The sequence below is a fragment of the Taeniopygia guttata genome, chromosome 3, assembly GCF_048771995.1.
Source record: "Taeniopygia guttata chromosome 3, bTaeGut7.mat, whole genome shotgun sequence".
NCBI lineage: Eukaryota > Metazoa > Chordata > Aves > Passeriformes > Estrildidae > Taeniopygia > Taeniopygia guttata.
Window position 1 is genome coordinate 21,983,440 of NC_133027.1, and position 23,753 is coordinate 22,007,192.

General features: G+C 37.0%; 1 protein-coding gene across 13 annotated transcripts in view; it reads left to right on the forward strand.

The window, feature by feature from the left end:
- Positions 1–23,753, forward strand: part of DLGAP2 (DLG associated protein 2) — a 447,444-nt gene that overhangs the window by 73,096 nt on the left and 350,595 nt on the right. For all 13 annotated transcript variants that reach the window (XM_030267281.4, XM_041714762.2, XM_072926394.1 and 10 more), the window contains exon 2: positions 2,379–2,433. In XM_030267281.4, the coding sequence (XP_030123141.4) occupies positions 2,379–2,433 (55 nt within the window). The remainder of the gene's footprint in view (positions 1–2,378; positions 2,434–23,753) is intronic.

Here is a 23,753-nt window from a genome sequence, read left to right on the forward strand (position 1 = left end):
TGTCTCTAATTTTAATTTCAGTCTTAATTTGATTAATTGGGAGGTCATAATAAATTCATAATGCTTCTTCATAGTTTGTGAATTTGGGGAAGAAAATATGACAGATTCCTGAGGAACTAAATATTACTTTATGTCTGCGTAAGGCAGTATTTTTTGAAATTCAGTCCTTGTATTACACTGCTTTGAAAGACTGTCTTAGCTCATTTTAGGATTTCTTTGTTCTCTGCTTCTAATTTTTATGCTTTCGATGCCTGTAAGACTGCTGTTATTTCTATCCATGGCTGTAAAGAAAATTCTATAATTTGTACATATGACATCGTACTTCCAAGAATTATCAGTTTTTAAAAAAATTCTAAAATGTAAGAAACACTGTAGAATGGTGAGTGTGGTTTTCAGAAAATTATTATTTGTGCCATTGATTTTTCCCAAAATACAAACTGCCTGCTGCCTATGAAGCAGGGTAAAGCAAGCTGATTTATTTTTTTTACCTTTTATCCACAAGCTTAGGTTTAGAATAATGCCAAAACAAGTGAATTACTTTTGTAAAATCTTACATTTAAATGCTGTGCCTTCTGTGAAATTCAACTGAGTTGGATGGGGAGGCCGTTCTCATCTCTGTCAGTTGTACCCATTGCTTTTATTCAGGGAGGCTTTCTGGCCACAGGCTGAGTTGGGAAGCAATAATGGCAATGGGAGCCATGTTTTGCAATGGCCCTGCCTCTGCATGTGTGCATTCAGGGGGAAGCATGGTGCAGCAAGGTTCTTAGGACTTTAAATTGTTTCGCTGGAGGACACACAGGCTGAGGTGTTGCTCCTTCTGGGTGCTCTGAAGTCGAGCACTGGAAAAGTCCCGCAGGGAGGAATGGGGATGCGAGCCCTGCCCGGGGCTGTGCAGGCCTGGCTCTGAGCACGCTCGTCCCTGGCTGCTACTCTTGGCCAAATAGCAAAAGCAATCTCTGGGAAAAATAGAAATGTCTCTATTCCCTGAAATATTTTACTTCCTGGATTTTCAGAACTTAGTACCAGCTGTGGTAGTGCTTGGGACCTTCTTAGAGGTTGGAAGCCCAGGATTTCCTGACAGTGGTGGTGCTGGCCTGCTGTCTGTAGAAATTAAGTGGGTTTTTTTTCTTTTGCATTTCAGACTTTAAAGGGTACATGTTGATCTTCAAGGGTAAATTTGAAGAAGCTGTCATAGAGCATGATTTTTAATTGGCTTTTTCTCAGAAGCTACAGTTTTACTGATGCTCATATCATTGTCTAGGGTGCAAATTCTAGATTTTAAATTCAGATTAAAATTAAGTATTGGGTGCTTTAAGTACAGGTTGTTGCTAGTAGGAGTACCAAAGCTGATTGTCTGCACCAAAATTTGTGAATTTAATATTTAAATCTATGAAGAAGGATGAGGTCCTGCCTATGGGAAAGGGCCAGTGGTGTGTGCTAGCAGCTCTCTGGTCACAGAGAGCAACAGACAACTTTCTTATGCATCATTCTGGGAAAGGCTGTGAGAAGATAAGAGAAAATAATTAGAAACTATTCTTATCTTAATTTACCTTACCTGTTGTTGTGAACATGTGGAATGTATTATGGAGATTTGTTTACCAAAGGGTGGTTTCTTAATTAGCCAATTGTGATGGTGTTTTAATTAAAGGACCAATCAGGTCCACCTGGAGCAAACCAGGGTGTAAAAAGCAATGGGTTTCTTAATAAAGTGAATTAGCTTTCCGTGAATGCCTTGAGAGTCTTTGTTTCTTATTACCAGGTCCTGACCCATTGTGCTGACAGGGGTGGTGATCAGCTTCTGCAGCATTCCTCAGTGGCTGCCAAAAGCATTGCACCATGGTGGATGTGGTGGACTACAAAATGTGGATCTTCTCTGTCCCCATTCCCTTGAATTTCCTACACAAGCTTCTGGAGTTTTTTGTTGTCCACTGGAACAGGCTGTGTGGGCAGCAAAATGCTGTGCTTTGAAATTTGGACCTGAGAGGTTTGCAACAAGCTGCATGTCACAACCCCAGGGCCACATGTGTGAAATCAGGGACAGCAGCATCACTGACTGATAACATACTGTCTTTCTAAGTTGAGCATGTTTGATTATGGTCTTAGGTTTTTGAATCAACTTTTGATATTATAATCAATGAGAGAATGTGAAACTAACTTTACAGGCAGGTAGTAAGCAACTAATTTTGCAAGATTCATCTCTGCAGTTCCTGATGAACAGAATTCACCTTTACATCACATGATAGTTAATTTGGATTCCATTTTGAGAGCACAAATCTTGATCAAATGCAGCAAATGCATCATTCCAGCAATCTCTGGCTTTTCTTCATATGATGTTAAAATAAATATATCCATTAACACCTGCTTCTTTATTGCCACAGGTTCTGCCGGGCATACTGCAGAAGCATTGCTGTATTTTACCTGACAGGAACACAGGTAAACTTTTTTCTTAATGAGTTAATATTGTAATATGATTTGAAGAAACACAAACAAAAATTGTATTATATAGAGAGGCCTTGTTTGCTCTTTATACTAATTGAAATTATCTTATAGGGAGGGTTAACTTGGATGTTTTGTTTAAATTACCTGCTTTCATGAGAAGATTTTATGTATTCTGTTAACATTCGTGAGGTGGCACCATTGTAGAGGTTGCTCTCAGGTCTCGCTTATAAAGTTAATTGTATATACTTCTGAAGCTTTTATATGTTTTTAATTATAAAGTTACTACTTTTTCAAGAAAAAGGGGTTTAATACTGGAGTCTGCAGTCTGGCCCTGTTGATTCACAGAAGTGCTAAGCATTAAGTTGCATGTAGCTCTGACTGCAGATAAATGCTTGCCATATGCTTATTTTTCAGAGTAGAGGAGTAGACTAAATGAGTAGTCAGAAGCAGTGTCACTAATAATATCTTACTGTTGTGCAGAAGAAACTTAGAGTAATGTGTTTGTGAAAGAACAAATAAGTTGATGAGAACAATATTGGAAGAGAAGAAAGACATTATTTAATTTTACATTCTTTTATTACAGGAAAAAGCAATTTCTTTTAAAATAACTTTTAAAATATTTTTAAAAATACTATAAATTGATTGAAAATGACAGCATATGCAACTCTGGATATGATTTGACAGACTAATTTTAGAGAAGTAGGAAGAAAAATGCAGCTTTTTTTCCCTGTATCTTTGTAATAGAATATACATGATTGCTGGCATCTCTTAAATTTGCATATCCGTTTCCCAGTAGGTACCATTAAAATAAACCAGTTTGCTCCTTGGCTTGTTATTACCTGTATTTTGGGCACAGTTTGTACAAAAGGTGATTACAGAGAGAACTTGACAACTGTGTTGAACTGTATTGGGATTTGTGGTTACCTGCCAATGTTCAAATGAAATTTAAAATCTGATTTCTGTTTTAGACTGTGAACATGATAGAAGAACTCTAGTAACGTAGTTCATAACACACCAATTGCAGCACGAATTGAGAATTTTATAATTAGTGAAGAAATTGCAGGCAGACTTTGGCCTTCATAACAATTTCAAGAGCTCCTGAAAACTGGGCTTGGTGTAATGATCTCAGCCCAGTCTGTGTGCTCCTTTGCTGCTATCCCGTGCCAATTATTTTTTCCTTTTATTTGTAATATAGGAATTTGATTCAGCTTCTCTAGCCAACCAAACTCTTCTTAACTTATATAAAGTGTATCATGTAGATATCAAAGCTAGAGTTACATGAAGTGATGGCCTGGAGCTGGGCACTAAGACTGACCATTTTTCTGGAGAGGTATAATGAGTCTTTACAACCAATATCAAGAAAACCGTTTATCTAAAATCTCAGTCACCTGGAATAGTGCTTTCATTTGGACATAAGAAAGAAAGGAGGAGCTTGCTAATGTGAAATTTGGTTTTGAAAATTTTGAACGAAGCTCTTTGAAGAGGAAATCTGTCAGGCTTTGGTATGTTAACAGCTGCTGTACAACTCAAGCACACTTACATGTGAAAATATCTGTAAGTCCTATTGCATCTGTATCACTGCTACAGTATTATTTTTATGCTTACCTACTATATAGTGGGGAGTTGCCAGAAGATGCAAAGTAAATGAAATCAGTGGTCCATTTCCTCCACTTCCCCCATTTACATTCCCCCCATTACATCCTTCTCTCTGCCAACTGTTTAAACACTTGGCAGAGAGAAGGAGAGTTCAGACACAACATGGGGGATTTTTTACCTCCTGTCTGGATTAAAAGAATGACTGAATTACACTTTGATTAATTGCATCTGTTAGAGATAAATGAACCTTTGTCTTGTCAGACTTTAGGTCTAAATCAACTAGTCCAAACTAAAAAAAAGAAATTCAATAAATTTGTGTAAATGTGGAATGTGCTATTTGCATTCAAATGTATACATCATACTTAATCTTGTCCAGTCCCACTCTCAGTAAATGAGCCCAGAAAAATTACTTGATTGTGAGCTGTGTGTTTGTGTTCAGCTGTTGACATTTGGAGGAACTGAGCTTGGGTGTTGTTCCTAATAAATAGGAAGGACAAGGAGAAATGAACTAGGTGGAGGGATGGGAGAAGAGAGTGGGGAAGAACCATATGAGATGACAAAACCATTAGGGGGAAAACAAGATGCTGTAGGGAGTAGAATGAGTGAAAGGGAGAGAGGCAGTACCAGTTTCTTCAGTTATAGCCATTCAACAGTTCAAGTGAAGGCAGCTTGGTGTTCTTGGGCTCCTCATTCAAGAGTGCCCCCCGACCAGACTCTTCCATGCTGTCAGCACTGGGGCTGCACCTCAGGGAAAGAAATATACCCTTGGGAATGATGGGGCCAGTGCTGCCAGGCCATCCCTTTGCCTGGCTGCCCTTCAGACCTAAGTTTGATTCTTGGGGAATATATGCAATAAGCCTGAGATGTAATATGTCCCTGATTGACCGTACTTTAGAAAACTGCACATCTCACTGTCCCTTCCTATCCTGCATAGGAGTTTGAAGTGGCCACGCTTTGTCCGTATTGGTATTCTGTATTTGTAAACTGGAGAAGAGAGCTATGCATGGAAAGATAGGTACGTGGGAGCAGTGATCTCCTTCCAGTGGTGATGGTGTGCTAGTACTTCTACCATGAACTGTTCTCAGTGTTTATAACTTAGCTATAAAAATATATCCTGCAAAGACTTTCAAAAGGGAGCATAAAAATGTAATTCAGCCATCCCATAGCATGCAGTTTTGGAAGAAGATGCCTATTTAATGAGATTAGGTGTTTCAAAGGTTAAAGAATGATTAATATTCAAACATGTAAAGACTTTATAAAATCAAATTCTCTAAATCACTGAATACATCTAGTAGTTTATTGCATTAAATTTTGCTAACAGACAGTGATGTTTCAATTCTTAAGTGATAATTTATTTGTGGTTTTCCATTATTGATATTTTCATTACTTAATTAAAAGTTCATATAGCATGCACTGGCACAATGTGTACTTGTTAGTGTGTTAGCTGGTATCCAGAAACTTTATTTGTCACATATTCTATTACTCAAGAAGCAGAAGATCCCAGACCAGACGCCTTTATTCTACACTTCCATCTTATATGCCATAACCCTACTGTAATAACTGTATTGATGGCCCTGCTCAGTTTCTTTCCATCTCCTTACCAGACAGCAACAACTGGGATGCATTAGCAGTTATAAAGTTAATTGGAAGAAAAGCAGCTACATGCTCTGTACATGTGTTAGTAACAAGATCATAAGGGGAAACAGTGTGAATGTGCTCATGACCTGGTGGGGAGCAGCTTCCTTATTTTCTTGAATTATAGCCCTCTGTCTCTCCAGCTCCAGCTGGGAGAGATAACCCACCCCTTTTGATGGACCTCACCACCCTCTGTGTACACAGGCAGTCAGCTCATATTCCCTTTATAAATATTTCCCAGCAATGATCCATCCCCTGTTACTGGGCAGTCCTCAGCCAATTCAGAAGTCCTTTCCATTACTGGAGAATTACTTCTATAAGCCTTAGGCAGATGCTAAGGCTGTCCTTCCTCCCTCCCTTAGTAAGGTACTTGGATATGGTAAATGGATAAGAGAGCTGTTCATGCAGTATGAGCAGTGCCCTTGGTTTCTACCCTCAAAATGAAGATAGCCACTAAATGCAATATGTTTCAGCATTCCTAAACAAAAAATTGAGGGGTAGAAATGCCGATTTGAAACAGAGAAGTCATTGTACCCTGCTGTGGGTTGCTTTTTATTTAAATGTATGTATTTTCAAAATTTATTTTTATTTCCAGTCTTGCTTGAAATAGAACTCTTCAGGCAGTACATGTGGGTTGTTAAGCTGTATACAATTTCATGCAAATAAAAAGAAATATATCTGAAAGCTTATGCTTTTGTGTATTTGTGTTTAAGCAATCTTAGAGCAGAAGAGTGAATTACTTGGAGTTTGATTTTTGTTTATCCTAGGCCTCCCTCTATCATGATTTAGCACAATAAATGATCCTCAAGGTGTGCACAAATACCTTTGGTGAAGTAAAACATAATAGAACTCCTTAACAAAAGGCACTCGGTGTGATTTTTACATTGCTGCAGCTGTTAAATGGACATTCTTGCACTGCAAAGATGCTGATAGCTGTGTGTTTGGTCTGTCTCTGTTGTGCTCTTGATATACAAGTATTAGTTTCCTATCATGTGAGGAAATTGCACAAACAGTCTCTATAATATTCTTTTCCATTGTGGCTGTGAGTTTGGTATGAGGTGGACTGCAAATTTGGGCTCATTTTTTCCACTGAAGATCCCAAGGGAAGGAATGAATCAATAGTCACTAGAAGCTTCTTGGGCTGATTCATTCTTTGATGCTTTAATCTTGAATTTCCCCTCTCATCCTGAAGGAGAACATAGGTACAATAAAGAGCATCTGCAGCTATCTTGCTGACTTGATTCTGATAAATAGCTCTCTTAAACTTTGAGCAACACTCTTAGGAAAAAAAAAAAAAGGAAAAAAGATTGATGCCGTCTCAAGTTTCTTCATAACCCATTTTCAGGTCAGCTCTTGTGTGCTGATATTGAACTTGCGCAAGATGTTAAATCCTTCATTATAATCATCCTCTTTTGTCCACTGCATTGCCTAAAATTGCACTGAAAAAAGTGAAACCAATGTTCTGCTTTCTGCAAAGAATGAGTAATATCTTCTTGAGAGAATGGTAATTGCTTTATATACAAAAGCAGGAATTTAATAATAACCAATCTCTTCACTGGGTAAAGCGCAGCCCCAGACAGTAATGTTTCATCCTTTGCTTGTTTGCTTTTCTTCCTGTTGCTTGAAGAGCAAATATTGAACTGGAGAAAAATCCAAGGTGGTGTTAAATAGAATTCCTGAACTAAAATTTACTAAATTGGATAAAGAAGTTAACATGTTTTTTTGGTTTTTTTTTTCCTTTAACTACAACTGTGTTACCTTATTTGATTTTAAAATACAAGTAGTGTGAATTAGTGCTCAAAACCAATGTATTTTATAACTAACAAATGTTGCTGCCTGCTAGTTAATTTATATATATATATGTGTGTTTGTCTGTATATATATATATATATATATATATTTATTGAAATGCAATGGATATTTGTAAGAAGAGCCTTCCAGATGACTGGGCTGACAATGTGTATGTATGAACTGTACAGCAGCCAGAAGGAGTTACAGCATAGTGTTCAGAAGCCAAAGTCCTGTTACAAAAATATCTTTACCATATTCACTAGCATATTCTGTCTGAACATTTTGAAGTATTAAATTAATTGTGATGAATTTTTGCCTTGTGCCATTGTGACAAATAATTTTTTTCCTATCATATCCTCTTGAATCAAAGAGGAAGTCAGATTATCAACTGCTGCCACATAAGAATATTCATTGGGGTGATATATCATCCTCTTTAGAAGTTCGTTGATGAAACTGAAGTTGTCCTTTTGCTTTCAAGATGTAGTTATAGATTTTAGACAGTTCCTGCAGATTTCACCTGCTGTCTGCTTGCTGAGTTAAACATGAGCATTCTCATTCAGATGTTCAGCTGCAGGCTGCCTGCTGGTACTTTCCAGCCCAGTTTCCATGGAAATGGAAATTAGAGGGCAGAAAATAAAGGAAGAATATGTACTTTCTTAATCTTCTAGTTAATCCAGAAGTTCTCTTACCTTGGTGTCAAGGTTGTTTTGCTTTTAGTTGGATAGGCATATGATGCCAACTTCTGCAAATGCAAAAGTAAATTAGACTCATTATCAGAGCTGTTACAAGCAATACCTGTTACCATGACTCTGTAGAAGTGTTGGAGATCACCAGAAAAGGATGAAGAAGGAAGAACTGGACTGGGAAAGAATAAACTGATTAAAGGATGTCTGACAATACCCAGTGGCCGTTTTAGACTAGAATAAGGAACTATACACTTTTCATCTCAAACTAGCCAGAAGACTGCCTTGTTTTATTGGCTCTGTATATAACTAGGACTGTTCATCTTGATCCACTAAAATCTGGTCTCCATGAGAGCAAGAATATAGGCAGGTTGGGCTAGACTCATACTTCAAAGGGGCCACGTTTACTGTCTCAAGATCAATGAGACCTCAGACTTCAGTATGAAGGCAGCTGTAAAACTAATCAACATATATTAGTCCACTTAAAATAATTGGACAGGCTAGAAGACTCTTAGTATGTGTGAGCAAAAAAATGTTTTAAGGTTTCAGCTGGCGCAGATCTCTGTGCCATTATGCTTGTAGTGTAAAAAGAATGGTCTGGGTACACAGTCCTGGTGCTTCAGTCTTTTCATGGTGTCCTAGTTTGTTGCAAGCATAGCATAAAGACCTTTTTGGAGTTTTAGGTTCCCTACTACCACTAGCTCATCCAGGGAGATTTTTTTTCTACTCTTATTACTGTTATGAGAAGTCACAGTTTTGCTTCACCCAAAATTACGTAGTCTTAAAACCAAAACACTGAACAAAATACTTCACTGATGTTTAGATGTTAAATGTTTCAAGACTGATAAAATACACTCCCCTGAAGGCCAAGTGTTGCCTAACCCCTGTGATCTCAGGACTGAGTGTAAATCGTTAGCTGTAAAATAGCATTTTCCCAACAGTCTCACCCTCATATGTGTGGGGAAAACAGACTGAAGAAAGAATTCTGACTCGGTGAGGCTTAAGTCTAGAGGCAGACGTGGACATGCATGTTCGCAGTCTTTGCCTAACGTCTCAAGAGTCCTGGTGGCTAAAAATGTGTAGGAAAGAAATTCTCTCCAGAAAACAGCATCCCTTTCAAGAAAGCTTACTTGATCTTTACTTCTGAAGTGTTTTGTAAAGCATTCCAATGTGTACAGCTCAGCTGCTGAAGGAAGAGAGAACTGTGCATCCTCAGATGCAGAAACAGCAGGCAGCTGTGATAACTGGCCATGTTAATAATGTAAGCAGGTATTGATAAATGAAAGCTGTATGTAGAATGACTGATTTCTATATGCCACAGTTTGGGGTTTGATTTTTTTTGTGCTTAAATCTCTTTGTGAAACGGTTGCCCAGGTACCATGCAAATCACGTGGACTGAGGGGCTCTGAGTGTGCGCGTGTGCTGTACACAGGCACTCTTGCGAAGGAATGTGGTTTTGAAGTTCACTGCCAAAAGGTATGTCTTGGCCAACACAGTGCAGTGTGTGGGTAGAGGTAAAGAGTGTGTAATTGAGCAGAGAAATAAAAATATGACCATTTCTACTCATCAGTGAATAAGGAAAAATGTTAGTATGTTTTTCTAGAACAGCTATAAGTTAATGGTGAGGAGCACAGGGAATTCTTATAGCTCTCAGAGGAATATAGCTATAATGCTGAGGGACTCTTTAATTAATTAGTTTTACATGGGTTCAGTAGACCACATTGACATTTCATTACCCTTAGAGAAATTTGACTGTAGGCCAAAAAAACTATTGCCTTACCTTTTAAAGCTCTCAGGGGTGTCTGCACAAAAGTATGTGTTCCTTGCTTCAGTAGCGTCCTGCCTCTCCAGCCACATTGAGGCACCTCTGGAGCAAGAATAGACCTCTTGGCTGGTATACATTAAATACATAAGTCAGTTGTGCAAAGTATAGAAGTAATAGACATGCTTTGTTTGCTACCATTTTTAAAACATTTTAATTATATTCCTTTTTCTTTTAATTTGTATTTTAACTGTGTAAGTTGATTGATACCTTAAAAAGATATCGTTCTTGAGCTTTGAAGACACCCTGTCTTGAGCGGAGTAAGCAATCAAAAGAGCATTGGAAGTGACTACCAGTCTTTTATTCCAGAGTTACATCATTTGTATCACAATCCTTCAATTTGGTGGAAGTTCTTCAAAGTTTTGAAGAGCAAAACATTTTTTTTCAGGTTTGTGGGATTAATGGAATTTGTCATGAAAGTTTTCTTGGAAGAAGAATGTAAGTTAGAAAAAATAAGGACTAGAAATCACATTGCTAACTTCTTAAAAGAAATCTGTTTTATGAAACTTTTCTTTGCTTTATTTTGTCCTTCTTCACCCGCCTCCCACTCCTCCCACCCCTTTTTACTAGAAAAGGGGGAATTGGATTCTGTATCTAAGATGTCCACAGGGTTAGATAACTTTTATTTTCATAATATGCCTGAAGAATCTTTGCCTGCTCTAAGGCATGCTTGTTAATTTGGAATAGTCTGCCTCATGTTTTGGACTAGTATTTAACTCCCTAGGACAGAATAACAGTTTAAAAGAGACTTAGCATTCAAGCATCTCCATGTTTAAAACCATCAGAGCTCTCTTTCATTCTAGTTGTGCATTTTCCAGAAAAGGGCACTACACCCTTCCACATGTACTGGTGAGGACTTTTTCCAGATGTATCTTTTTTCTTTCAGCTGAATTTATTAATATACAGGTTTTCATGTCCTTCCTAAATCATCTTGTATTAGCTGATTGGGTGGGAGTACTGACACATACATTTTGTTATCAAAAGATCTGAGCTGTTCATGCTTTCCATTCTACAGTGATATTCTCTATGTTTAAGATGGCTTACTTTGCTAGAATGATTTTATTTGTAGTAATGCTGTATGACGTGGTTCTCCTGCCTTTTGGGATACTATAGGAGCTATAAATAACAGCGGCTAATGTCTACAGTCATGCACAACAGGAAGCAATTTAACCACTTGTCTCCTTTCTGTCACAATGGGAAATAGCAAACATTTCTGCATCAATAATGCATATGTTCCCCAAAGCCATTAGTGGTGCTTATTGTAGAAGTATATTACCAGAGGCAGTGCTGTACCCTCTGCACTTGAGATTAAACGGTAGCAAATGTTTCCACGCATGTGGTTCAGTTGTCTCAGTATGACTGTGCATTGGTTAAGACACCAGCTGTACCTCCACAGAATCTCTCCCAGTCTGCCAGCCAAGAGGAGCAACACTGTTAGGCAGGGAAAAGCAGGGGAAGAGCTTGGGAACAGCAAAAATGGACACATTAGCTTATCCTTCTTGACACAAAGAGCATTGGGGCAGGGAAGGATCAAAGAAAGTGAAGATGTTTCACCATGCAAGAGGCTGATATTTCAGTATATCTGTGAAAGTCATTATACAAGGTTAGATGCACGTTGTCACTTGTAGGTTGTATTAATTTTATAAAAAATATGTTGGTTTGCTGGACTTTGGTAGTTAAATGGTTAAGTGAGAGAGTTTGAATATGTTGCTGGCCAAAGCTGCCATCCCAGAATTCCCCAGGACTTATCTGGATAAAGCTTAAAATCAGGGAAGAAGTGAGGGTAGACAGTACAGTATCAGAGGAACTATGAGAAGCATAACTCACAACTGTTCTCATTTGACAGCAAATCCTGGGGATGAATCATCTGCAGATTTTCAGTGGTATATATAGGAAACCTAAACTTACCAAAGAATAGCAATGGGATGACAAAAAGCCATGGAGGCATTTGTGGCTTTTCTTACATTATGTAATGGCTTCTTTAATGTCCTTTATAAACCAAGGACTGATCCTCTCTACTCTACCACTAACACTTGTGAGCCATGAATCTCCATCATACTGAACATGGGCAGAACAATGCTGGAGGCTTCAGCTGACAGAAGTTTAATTCATGAACCACCTTCACAAATATATTTGGAAATTGTGACTCACAGAAATCAGCCCACAAGGCATAAGAAATTACATCATGGTTAAGCTGCAGGTGATTATAAATGTAAGGGATAAGATAAGCTTCAGGGAAAGGCATGTATATATTGAAAATGCTTCAATACTTTGTGCTCCCCTTCTAATTTGGAGGGCAGTTGGAGGAAGCAACACAGGACTGAAAATCTGAAGAGGAAGGGTCAGTATGGCACGAACTGTTAATACCATGTATTATGAGATCTGTCCTTTCTTTCATTACAATAAAGACTTGGAAATCATCTACAGCCATGAGCACCTGTCCATTAGGACTAGTAATCAATGCTTCATATACTTGAATGTAAATCTTTCTGATGTATTGTATTTTCACTAAATATCTATAATGATTCTTTACCAAAGGTCATTACAATTTGTTGCCCAGTGCTAAAATTTTCTCTCTCCTGTTTCTATGGAAACTGTAATACTGATAAGCCAAAGTAAACAAATGCACTGTATCATAAGCCTCCCCTTTAGCAGGACATTCATTTTGTTAATATCTGTCCAAATTTGTCTGGTGACAGGTATTGTTCATTTAACCATTCAAACAGTAAAGTATCTATTTAATTTTCACTGAAGACTGATCTTCTAGCTTTTAGGGTTTTTACTTGCTCTTAAATCATTTTCCTAACACAGTGGTGAGTTGTTATGTAGCAGTGGTTGCCGCTGCTAATATTTGCTTAGCTCAGAGGAGAGTAGTGAGTGCTTATAAGAAGTGCTTCAGAAATAGGAAAATCTAAAAGTGTAGAAGTACACTTGTTGCTAGCTAATGCAGAAATCAAAAACTTCTTTTGCCTTTGGTTCTTTAGAACATACTTATGTGGCATGGTCTTTTGGGGAAAGGTCAGCAGGTGGCCTGCTGTCAAAGAATTAGACTTAGGCTTTGGTGGAACAAGTTACACCTCACAAAGTTGAGTGTCATCTTCCCGACCCATGCCCAATTGCAGTCTTGAAATATTTTACTTCAGTATTTTACTCAGCAGAATGTTGTCTGTGCATTCTAGAGTGCCAAACACAGCTATACAGTGAGGAGACTGACCCCCTCCCTCTGCTCTGGGAGGACTGGCAGGTTGCAGGCAGTGCATCCCCTGCAGCGCTGAGGACTGTGTGTCTTGAAGGCACATGCCAACCCAGGGAGCTTGAGTTGAGGTGGCAAACTTCATACTCACTGACCATACAATAAAATCCCTGCTTGATTGCTGATCTTGCCTTCTGTTTTAGAGCCTTCCTTCTCTGATACCAGTTTCAGGGTGACTAACCATGCTGAAAAGGGTAAGGAGGTTTTCAAAGATTAAAACTAAATAAATTGCTCAAATGAGTCAATAAATGCTATGCCTATGCTATACTTCTTCAGTGGTTTATGGGGAGTGAAAAGTCAAAGCTCAAATAGCCAAGGTTAGGAATGGAGAAGTCTGCTTGGTTTTCATGTGCTGAAGAGATAAGAATTTACATTGAACTCTTCCCCTGGGCTGCAGGGTGGCACAGAGGGAGTCACCTTTGCTCCAGTTTGTAATGTTGAATACACATTAACAATTTAAAGAGCTGCCATAGCATAAACAAAATACTCTTTATTTTCCATGAAAAGCTTATGATGCTTGTTTCATTGAAGACCTGCTATGTTAAATATCTAACTAAATCAGTTGATAACTTTATTTAATGGCAGTCACTTAATGGCAGCCTTCTAAAAATGCTTTAGAGAAACTGATGGGAATGGTGTGCTAATAAGGAAAACTGTTGATCTAGAGAAACACAAATCATCACTCAAAGCCTTGATGAACTTGTGGTAATGGTAGACAGCAAAACCCCAATTTTAAAGTTTTTCTTTTCAGATTCTTTAGCAGTATTATGAATATCATTACTGTGACAGGGACTGAGATAGTCTGTCTTGTTTTTTTGGATACAGTGGTGATGAATGGTGCTCCTGAAAGACACAGAATTACTTTGATGTTCAGTAAGAAGTAGGCTGTTGGATGGTGCTTGAGGTATTTAATTCTTTGTGTTCAAACACAAATATCATAGTGTCATCCTAAAGAAAGCTTCTTTAGCAGGGCATCAGGTTTGACAGGGGCCCTTGAGGTACTTTTTACTGTTTCAGTGAGACTGGCTCCATGAGGGAGCCTCCCATGCTTTTTCATAACTATTAAGAAGCAAATGAAGGCACGTCAGCCTGCATAGGCAGAGATTTTTTGAAAGACTAATAGTATTTTATTTTGCCTTTTTTTTTTTTTTTTTAATGAGGACAGTCTTCATTATGACTGTCTTTCCATTTCTAGTGTTCACTTGAAAAGAGATAGATTGCACCATACATCATTCTATCATTCAACTTATAAAGGGGGCTTATGGAAAGACAGAGAAACACTTTTTACCAAGGCGGAGAGCATTGGGCATTGGTTTTAAACTGAAAGGGGGTAGTTTTGGACTGGACATAAGGAAGAATTTGTTTACAATGAAAGTGGAAGAAGATAAGTGGTGGATGACCCGTGACTGGAAGTTTTCAAAATTAGGCTGGGTAGGGCTCTGTACAACTTGATCTAGCTGTAAAAGATGAAAGTATAACTAGATGAAAGTAGTTGAAAGATGTTCCTGCCCATGGCAGCGGGGTTTGGTCTAGAAGATTTTTAAAGATCCCTTCCAACCCAAGCCATTTGATTAATCTATGTTTTCTTGATTTTGGTTATACTTGTTATTTGAATTAAAATTCAAGAAGGGGTAAATTCTGAGATAAATTTGATTGCTTTTCCTTTCAATATTTATGAGATTTACCTTCAGATTGGAAGGCAGATTATGGCCTTAAGGTTGATGTTTTCAAAATGTCATCCTTGTAGGCATGAAGATATTTCTCTCTTGGAAAACACTGCAAGTGATAGTTGCTGGGCTGCATTCACTGTTTTCTGTTAGAGCTGGTCTCTGGCTTCTTTACTCCAGTAATTTATGTGAGGACGCTGTGGTCATCTTTCTTCTTTTGAAACTCCATTGTGGAAGACATCCTATGCCATTTCATCATTTTGATTTTTCTGAGTTGTAATTCAATGCATCACAGATCACAGACATATTCACTGATGTTCTGTGTTTTCCTGTTCCTTAGGACTTTTCATAACTCAGCATAGCCAATAACTCAAATCTTCATTGTTGGTAGTTATTTTCATCCTTTTAAAAAAATTTGACAGCTTTATCACTTTGTTGGCTATTTTGCTGATTCTCATGCCTAATGTTTTGCAGTTCCCTGTAGGATTTTTTGTTATTGTCTCTCTAGTTTTGCTGCATTTATTTGATATTTTAATTTTCTTCTTTATAACCTATTGGATTTTTTTTCTGTCTTTTTAAAAAATCATATGAGAGTCAAGTTGCTATTCACTATATTTCCTCTTTATTAATGTAGCTAGCAGTTTCTTAGCTTTTTGATGTTGTGTAATTCTTGGCTGCAAAATTCAGAGCTTCTTTAACTGTTACTGGCATCTTTGTTTGGCATTATAGAAGACATATGGCTTCCTACAAAACTGTGTCGTTATTTAACTTCATTTTTGTTGCCTTCCTGTTAGAGCTTTTGACTAAGGTATAAATACTGCATCATAAATATTTCTTTCCTCACTCAAGAAATCTGATGTTGGCTTAACGCTGAGCATTCTAGGAGAACCTAGGAGGTTTAGCTTGCAGTAAAAATATTCTAGTTTTTCATTCCCCCCTTCTTCCTCCTGGTATTGGGCATGTGTGAACATTTGTCTCAAGCCATGTGGATAGGATGATATGGAAGTGCCAAGAATGAGCAAATTTTTCAGCAGAAATGAAGATATGGGTCCCCTTTTCTGTTGTTGTTGCTGTTGTATATTGATTTGAGTTTTTTTTTTTTTTTTTTCTGGAGAGATAATAAAGTTAAAGATGGAATTTTCATTTCATTCTTTTAAATTCACTGTCTTTTCTACCTGCACTGTGGTCAGCCAAAGTGAAGGCAGGCAGTCACAGCACAGTGTTGTTGCTCTTTAGACTGAGTTCCCAGACTCCCACAAATAGCATGTCTTCTCTAAACCAGTTGATTGCTGCTGCCAGGGATCTTCTTTTCAGCAACATTTTTCCTTTCCAAGTATTCTGAATTGGTATTACTCTAAATTCTTAGATGGTGGTATGGGTTGTCCATAGTTTATAATCTCTGGTACAGTTGAGTACTGTGTCCTTCTCTTCATAAGCATGTTTTACATTTAATGTCTTCCTAATGGATGGTAACTTTTGGCACAATCTGCCTATACACACAATTTCCTATGGAATTGCTAACTAAGTTTGTATGTAGGTTAATTAAATAATTTTACAGTGATTTTGATTTTTTGGAGAATGTGATATATGGAAGAATTCTGCCTGAAGGCATATTCTTTCATCCAGTAGAAAACTGCATTTTTCTAATTATATCTATTTGATATGATGGCTGCAGGTTTTTAAAATCATTCAGATAATCAGAGAAGACCTCTAGGTCTGAAAGGTCTGATTTGAACTATGGACAATCTCTTCTTCTTGTCCAATGCAAGTTCTATTCATGCCTTCCTGATGGTTGTGCAGCCTGTGACAAGTTCCACAATTTTCTGAAGCAAAGTAGGTCTGCCTTTGATTAGTCTTACTATTTGATATGGTGCAAAATATTTCACACTGAATATACCATGTTGCAACTTTAAACTTAATATTATTAACTTAACACCATGGACATAGAGATTATTTAATTTTTACCTTTTTTTACAATAGTATTTTATGTAGCTGGGAACTAGTGACCTTGATTTGAGCCTTCTCTGTTCCAAGAAAAGATGTTAAAATAGTTTCTTGTCCCTTAAACCATTTTTTTTCCTAAACTTCTTGTAGAAAAAGTGAATCTGGCTTTGTACTCTTTTTTTTCCTTAAAGTGTGATGTGACTGCATTGAAATTTCTTCTTAGAGAGATAAGAAAATGTGATAACTATTCCTAGATAACAAAAATGTTCGTCCTGTAGTTATTTTAAAACTCAATTAAAAAAAACAAACATTTGCCTCTATTTCTGATATTAGTTATAAAGCAAATTACATAGGTCAATCTAGCAGCCACAATGAAATAATCCTGATTAATCTATGTGAATTGGAAGCATAAGAAGAAAGTAATAATTTAAAACCTCAGTTTTAAGAAGTCAATGTATACAGCTGTGGATTGTCTTCCATTTAAACAGGAATTAAGGCATGATAACTTCTTAATTCTCAACTATATTCTTGTCCTCCATTCTTTCCTTCCCCCATCCCTCCATCTGTGGTAAAATGAGCACTTAAAAAAGTATTATTTCTGTATATCTTAACTGTAGTATCTTTCATTCTATTGGTCAATTTAGAGGTGATCTTCACAGAAAGTCAAGAAAAACATTTAGCCTATTTTCATTAGTTTTAACCTTGAAATTTTTAACAGGATAGCTTCATTGATGCTATAGATATTGACTTTGGGATGCACTTATAATATTTAAAGTTCAACAGCCAATAAGTAAATCATACTAAAATATGAGTTAACTGGCAACAATGACCCTTGACCATTTCTGAATTTCATTTTGGCACATGTTTTGAAACAGCTTCCATCCCAGTGACAATCCTTATTTTCAATTCTTACATATTTTTCATTTAATATACTCACATTCAGATTAAACATTGGGAAGTAAATATGTAGGAGTTAAGTGCCTGTTTTCTTATGTTATGCAAAATAAAGAAATGTGGTTAGACATATTGCTGCAATGATGATTTCCAACATCAAATATTTTATTCAAATGAATTAAAGGGCATGTATGCATCTAGCAAAGGCTGCATACTTGCCTCCCATCTAGGTATTTTTCTCCTTTAAATTTCTTAATATTACAATGATTTTTTAAAAGCTGTGTGTGCTAGTTAGGTTGTTCTTTTTTTAAATTTCCTTTTATTTTATGACTGAGTATTTGTTTGCAATTCAAAAGTGCCTTTATCTTCTGCCTGGGATGTTCACTAATGGTTCTGGGGACTCTATTAATATAATTTTTTAGAGTTCAATGAGTTTGTCTTTCCTGCAGATCATCTCAAGTTGGCTAAAAAATGCAAAGTTTATTTACAAATATTGCGATGTACATTAAAATCATATGGAACTGGTACCTGGGCTTTCTGTCAAAAGAGAAGAATGCTTCTGTAGGTCTGACTCCTTTCTTTATGAGGATCTTATACAGCAAAGCACTTAGAGGTGTCTTTCCTCAAAGACATTAGTGAAAAATATGGTGAAAATTGGCAGAACAAAGTTTAATGGAGGATTTTAGACAACTTAGAAACAACAACAAAAATTATAGCAGAGGAATTATAGCAGAGGAGTAAGCCCATTGTAGTTGAGGAAAATTACACTACTGATTATAAAAGAAACTAGGGAGTTTCAATAACTATTTCTATTCTGTATTCTACCTTTCAGGTGCAAGGCCTTGTGTTATGCAAGTCAGTAGTTTTTCTATGACAGCAATATCTACAAAAAACATTAGAACTATCTATAGATTCAGGTCACTTACATCCCAGTGTGTAAAAAAACTAGTTGGAAAGTTTTCTGGTTTGTTGTTTCTACTAGAATAATTCAAGGACAGCTGAGGAAACTTCCCTACACATGGCAGGGGGATGGTGCTAGATGTTCTTTAAGGCTCCTTCCAACCCAAAGCATTCTGTGATTCTGTGAAAATCCTCTATGTGTGCCAGTATAATACTGGTATTCAAAGTAACAATCAGCACTGCTCCAGTAGCAAATTAGATTAATTTTATATAAAACTTGAATTCTGTCTAATCTTTTTAGTTAGTAAGGAGTTACAGGTTTAGACTCTGTAATGGCTTTTCACATTTTTACATGACAGTAGGTCTTGTCATAGCTTCACAGAATGGCTTGGGTTGGAAGGGACCTTAAAGGTCCTGTAGTTCCAAATCTCCTGTCATAGGTAGGGATGCCTTCCACTAGACCAGGTTATTCCAAGCTCCATCCAAGCTGGCCTTGAACATTTCTAGGGATGCAGAAATTTTCTTCAAGGTTTCAGTTAATTTCAGCCAAATGGATATAGAGTGCTGCAAGCTTCCTGACTTGATGCAGATGATTTTAAGGACATCATTATAGCAGAGCTATGGGTTAGATGCTGGTTGAAAGACAGATCTCAAAATGTTGTGATGACAGTGAAAAGCGGTCATTTTTAGAATGGCTGGGAAACAACTAGCACCAGGCTCAGGCCAATTCAGCACTAAACCAGAAGTAAATATAACAAAAAATCTTCTAAAACTTGTATCTGAAACAAACAATTAAAACACCATGACTAGAATGTATGTATGAATTAATGTATTTCATGTCCACAAAGCTGGACACTTTGTTCAGGGAAAAATTAAATGGCCAATTAGGACCAAGAAAAGGAGGTCATAAAACTAAAATAGCAAAGAATATCTTCTTGGAAATTTAATTCTTTCTATTCTCTGGTTCTGGACATGGGATGCAACGCTGTTTTAGGTTCATGCTGGGAGTTGAAGGGCTCAGTTACTGATTCAGTATTTAAACAGAGGACTAGGGAAAAGGAAGGGGGCTTCAGCATTACAGTGGTGTCATTATTAGTACATGACAGTTTTCTTGCTTGTCTATTTTAAAAGACCTTGGAAGAACACATAGGCATGCAAAAAAAAAAAAGGAAAAATCCTTAAGATCTGGGTAAAATGCGTTACTTCAGATTCAATTTGACCTTTGGATTTTCAAATTCAGATGTGTATTTCAGCTGAACCAGATCAGTCCAGAGTAAATGCATCACCAAATATGAGGCTATTCAAATTATCAGAGAAAAGTAGAACAAGACAACTACAAATAAGGCAATTTTTTTTCTATGGTGAAAATGGAGATGGAAATGACTGGTGAAACTTATTTCCCATGGCAGATTCTTCATCTCTGGCCAGCTCCCACTCATATCTGTTTTGTCTCATACCTGAGGAAGTTTGAGTTGACCCTTCCAGCTCAAGAGGCCAGTCCTGCTGAGTCAGAGGTGTATTTCTAGACTATGCATGAGACGTGCAGTATGATACCTAGCCAAATGATAACCCTTTAGAACAACAGGCTTCTTAGGCTTTCTGACTTCAGTTTATGGGAATCTGCAGGGCACTTGTCATTGAAATACCTTGCTAATGCACTTCAGGTAGATGTAAAGGCCTTCATCTTGGTCACTTTGCTTATTTACTTGTGTAGCAGGGGGCATGTAATGATGACCTTTAAGACTAATTGCTGCATGCTAATTTTTCTAAATATAAAACTAGATATTAGCTGTAGCATGAAGTTTAAAAAAATCCAAATTCCCTTTTCCCTTTCTAGAGTTTGTCTATAGATTTTTTTTCATTCTTATTGTGTAAATTGTTTTCTGGGCATTGGTGTTTCATTGGCCAAGGTTCAGAGGCTGCTGTCAATACAATCACAACATATACCCAATGTGTACCTCTTTAATAGGTCATGATTTAGGGTAATCAAGTTGTGTAAAATGTAGATGTCGGTGGAGAAATGGTGACTAAATGAGATTTCATGATCTTTTCTAGGTCTTTGTTTCTTTGGGAAACAATGAACTGTATGGAGATTGCTTTTCTGGTAATTAAGGGCTTCAGGAGCAGGCTGAAATGGTTTCTTCATAACATCCTGTTACCTGTGCAATGTAGCTTGCATATTCTCCTGAAATTTACACTTAAATTACTATCTTATTCCCAGCTGTCTGTAGCATCAGAGCTTTTAACTTTTATCTAGATATTATCATAGATGGATCTTTCTGGCTCTGAAGTGATCAGAGATCACTTGTTATGCAGATGAACAAGCTGCAGAGCAATTTCATAGCAGCAATTCTGAATGAATCAGAAGTGCAATGAGGATTAATAGGATTGTCAAGCTGTGCCTTGCTGAGAAGTACATCCATCCACTAGATATAGCTGCCTACTTCCAATGATCCTGCATCACAAAATATTCAAAATATTTCATAATCTCGTTTTGCACTAGATTACTGCACTAGATTACTTAGATCATATCTAAGTAAATGCATATACTGTGCCCTAACTGCTGAATTCAGTAAAATTTTAAAAGTATGCAAATATTACATGCTTATGATGTATGTACAATGAATGTGATTTGCAGGGGACTAAATGCTGAGACATGCTTCTCAAAAGCATTGAAAAGTGTTTTCTGAGCAGAGTGCAGTATTTTTAGTGTTGCAGATGAAAGTGCTGTCATTGTTACAGTGAGTCTTGTGCACATATTTAAATAATGTTTGTAGATAAAGGGCTCAGGATATTGCTAAGTTGTTGATAAATTCAGGTCCAAAGCTATTTGAAAAAGCGCTCATTTCTTAAAAGTATTACAGTATCATTGCATTTAGTTATGTTTCTATGAAAACATTCATCCTGGTAAGTCAATAATGTGTAGATGAATTTAATGTGATGTGATAAAAAGATATCTCTGGTAACTTATACTTTTGCAAACATGTCTCATGGACAAGTCATGCAACCAAATAAAGCTGTGCGGGGTTCCTGAGAGATTACAGGATTTCTGTGCAGGAAGACATAGCAGGATTGATTTTCAAATTTTATTTTCTTAATTTCTTCTGGAATGTGTACATGATTGGTGGATATACACTTAATCTCACATTTGAGAGAAATTATCAGGAAATTAGGAGAATGTCTTCTAATTTTCTGTCAGAGGTGGATTATTTCATTGAACTTCATTGAAATGATAATGTTTTGTAAGTTTAATAGCTTCATTGAAATGATAATGTTTTGTATGTTTAATAGCTTAATTCTGTGACAGAAGTTCAGAGTCTTGTGAAAAAATTGTTTTATAAATCACACCCAGAGTAGAAAACTCGTAATTCCCACATTTGGATGGATTGGAGAATAACTTTGTAATGTTCCTAGGTTTTAAAGATTTTGTAAAACATTTCTCTCCCACACAAAGATGAATACCAATTTTCCAATGAGTTCTAATATTCTGATTAGCCTGTTTAAAAGGGAATCTACCTTTGTAGGCTGGAGGCATTGGCAAGGCAGGGTTGTTGTATCATGCATGGCAAAAAGATTGATCCAAGACTAGTACAAACCAAGACTATTGACAATCTTTTAACTTAATTTTATAATGGGAATAATAATTTGTGCTTTGGAGAGTGAAAATTTTAAATATTATTAAAAACTAAAAGTAATTACAGTGACTCAGAAAAAATAAATACAATAATTGAAACTGGAGAAGGCTATAATGAGATTATAATGGAACAATAATAATAAAAACAAATAGTAAGCAAAGAAATATTATGCTCTCAAATATGTAAAGCTCCTGACAATAGCTGGTGAAAAGAATGGGTAAGATGGATCTGGAACGTTTTGGGAACTGATGGTGCAGTAATTAGCTGTGAACTGTGCTGCAGAACACTACAAGCAGTAAGAAATTGCCCTTTTGGAGAATAGAGCCAAACTGAGCTATCTCTATATGTAGGCTGAGTCGGCAAGAGGAAGGCAATTTGGGGCTGCAATCCCCTTTTTGGGGGTAATCTGAAAGCAGGGTGTATTTTGAATTACTTATGTTCAGTCATAACTTAATCTCCCATTGTACTAATTCTGGCCTGTGATAATATCTTACTTCAGCAGTGATATTAGAATCCAAAAATGAGCAATTAAGCAAGAGAGAGATTTAAGTATTGTTTTTCTTTGTACTGTAGTATCTCCAAAATGTTTTCTGGAACTTCTGGTTACTCTTATTAATATTTCTACAAATGTACCATCACAAACATGGGCTGACATTGCCAGAGCTGCCTCCACAAGGGCACTGTTGAGAGGGGATTGGCTGCTTGGCCACGTGCTCCTAAAGTGATTTATGTCAATGCCAACATGGGAAGAGACAGTCCTGAGCTCGGCTGATGATCCTACATTCTCCCACTGTTAAGGTCATGGAAACATCTGTGCAAGCACATAGAAAAGGAGAGCAAAGAACCAATCCAGAATAAAACTCACTTTTAATGTCTATTTAATGTCTACAACTGTCTCCCAGTTGTGCAGCTACAAGTCCCACTGTAAAGCCACAAAAACCAAGTGGTCAGATATTGGGGTGCAGAGCTGCCTCTCAGCAACACTGCATGAGCTTCCAGCTTCCAGCACTCTGAGATCTGCAGTGTTAGGTATTGACAAAGATCTATTTAAAGTAAAGAGATAAGTTTCTTTTCAGACATTACTCACTTTATGATTTATCTCTTCATGTCATGTCTCTCAGATTTAAGTCCAAATAACAATGTGTTTTACACTGAAAGGTATTTTATTTGATGGAGAATTGCAAAACTTCAGGAATTTTTGGTTTTACAGGGCCAGTAGCCAGATATTTGTGTCCCTCCCAACAATTTGAGAGGAGCTCTTCATCTTAGAATGCACACAGGTTCCACTGCCTAGTGCATTTTTTTAATACAGATTTTGTGTTGATTCGTTTTTCTGGTTGCTTCTCTGAGCTCTTCTCTTCTCCTTCCTTTTTCTTACTTTCCCATTTCTTTTTCCATTCTCTTTTCCTTTTTTCCCCCTTTTAAATTAGAAATTACAGGTATGTTTTCAATCAGGCTATAGGACCTAGGCTATTTCTGTACTAGCAAACAAAA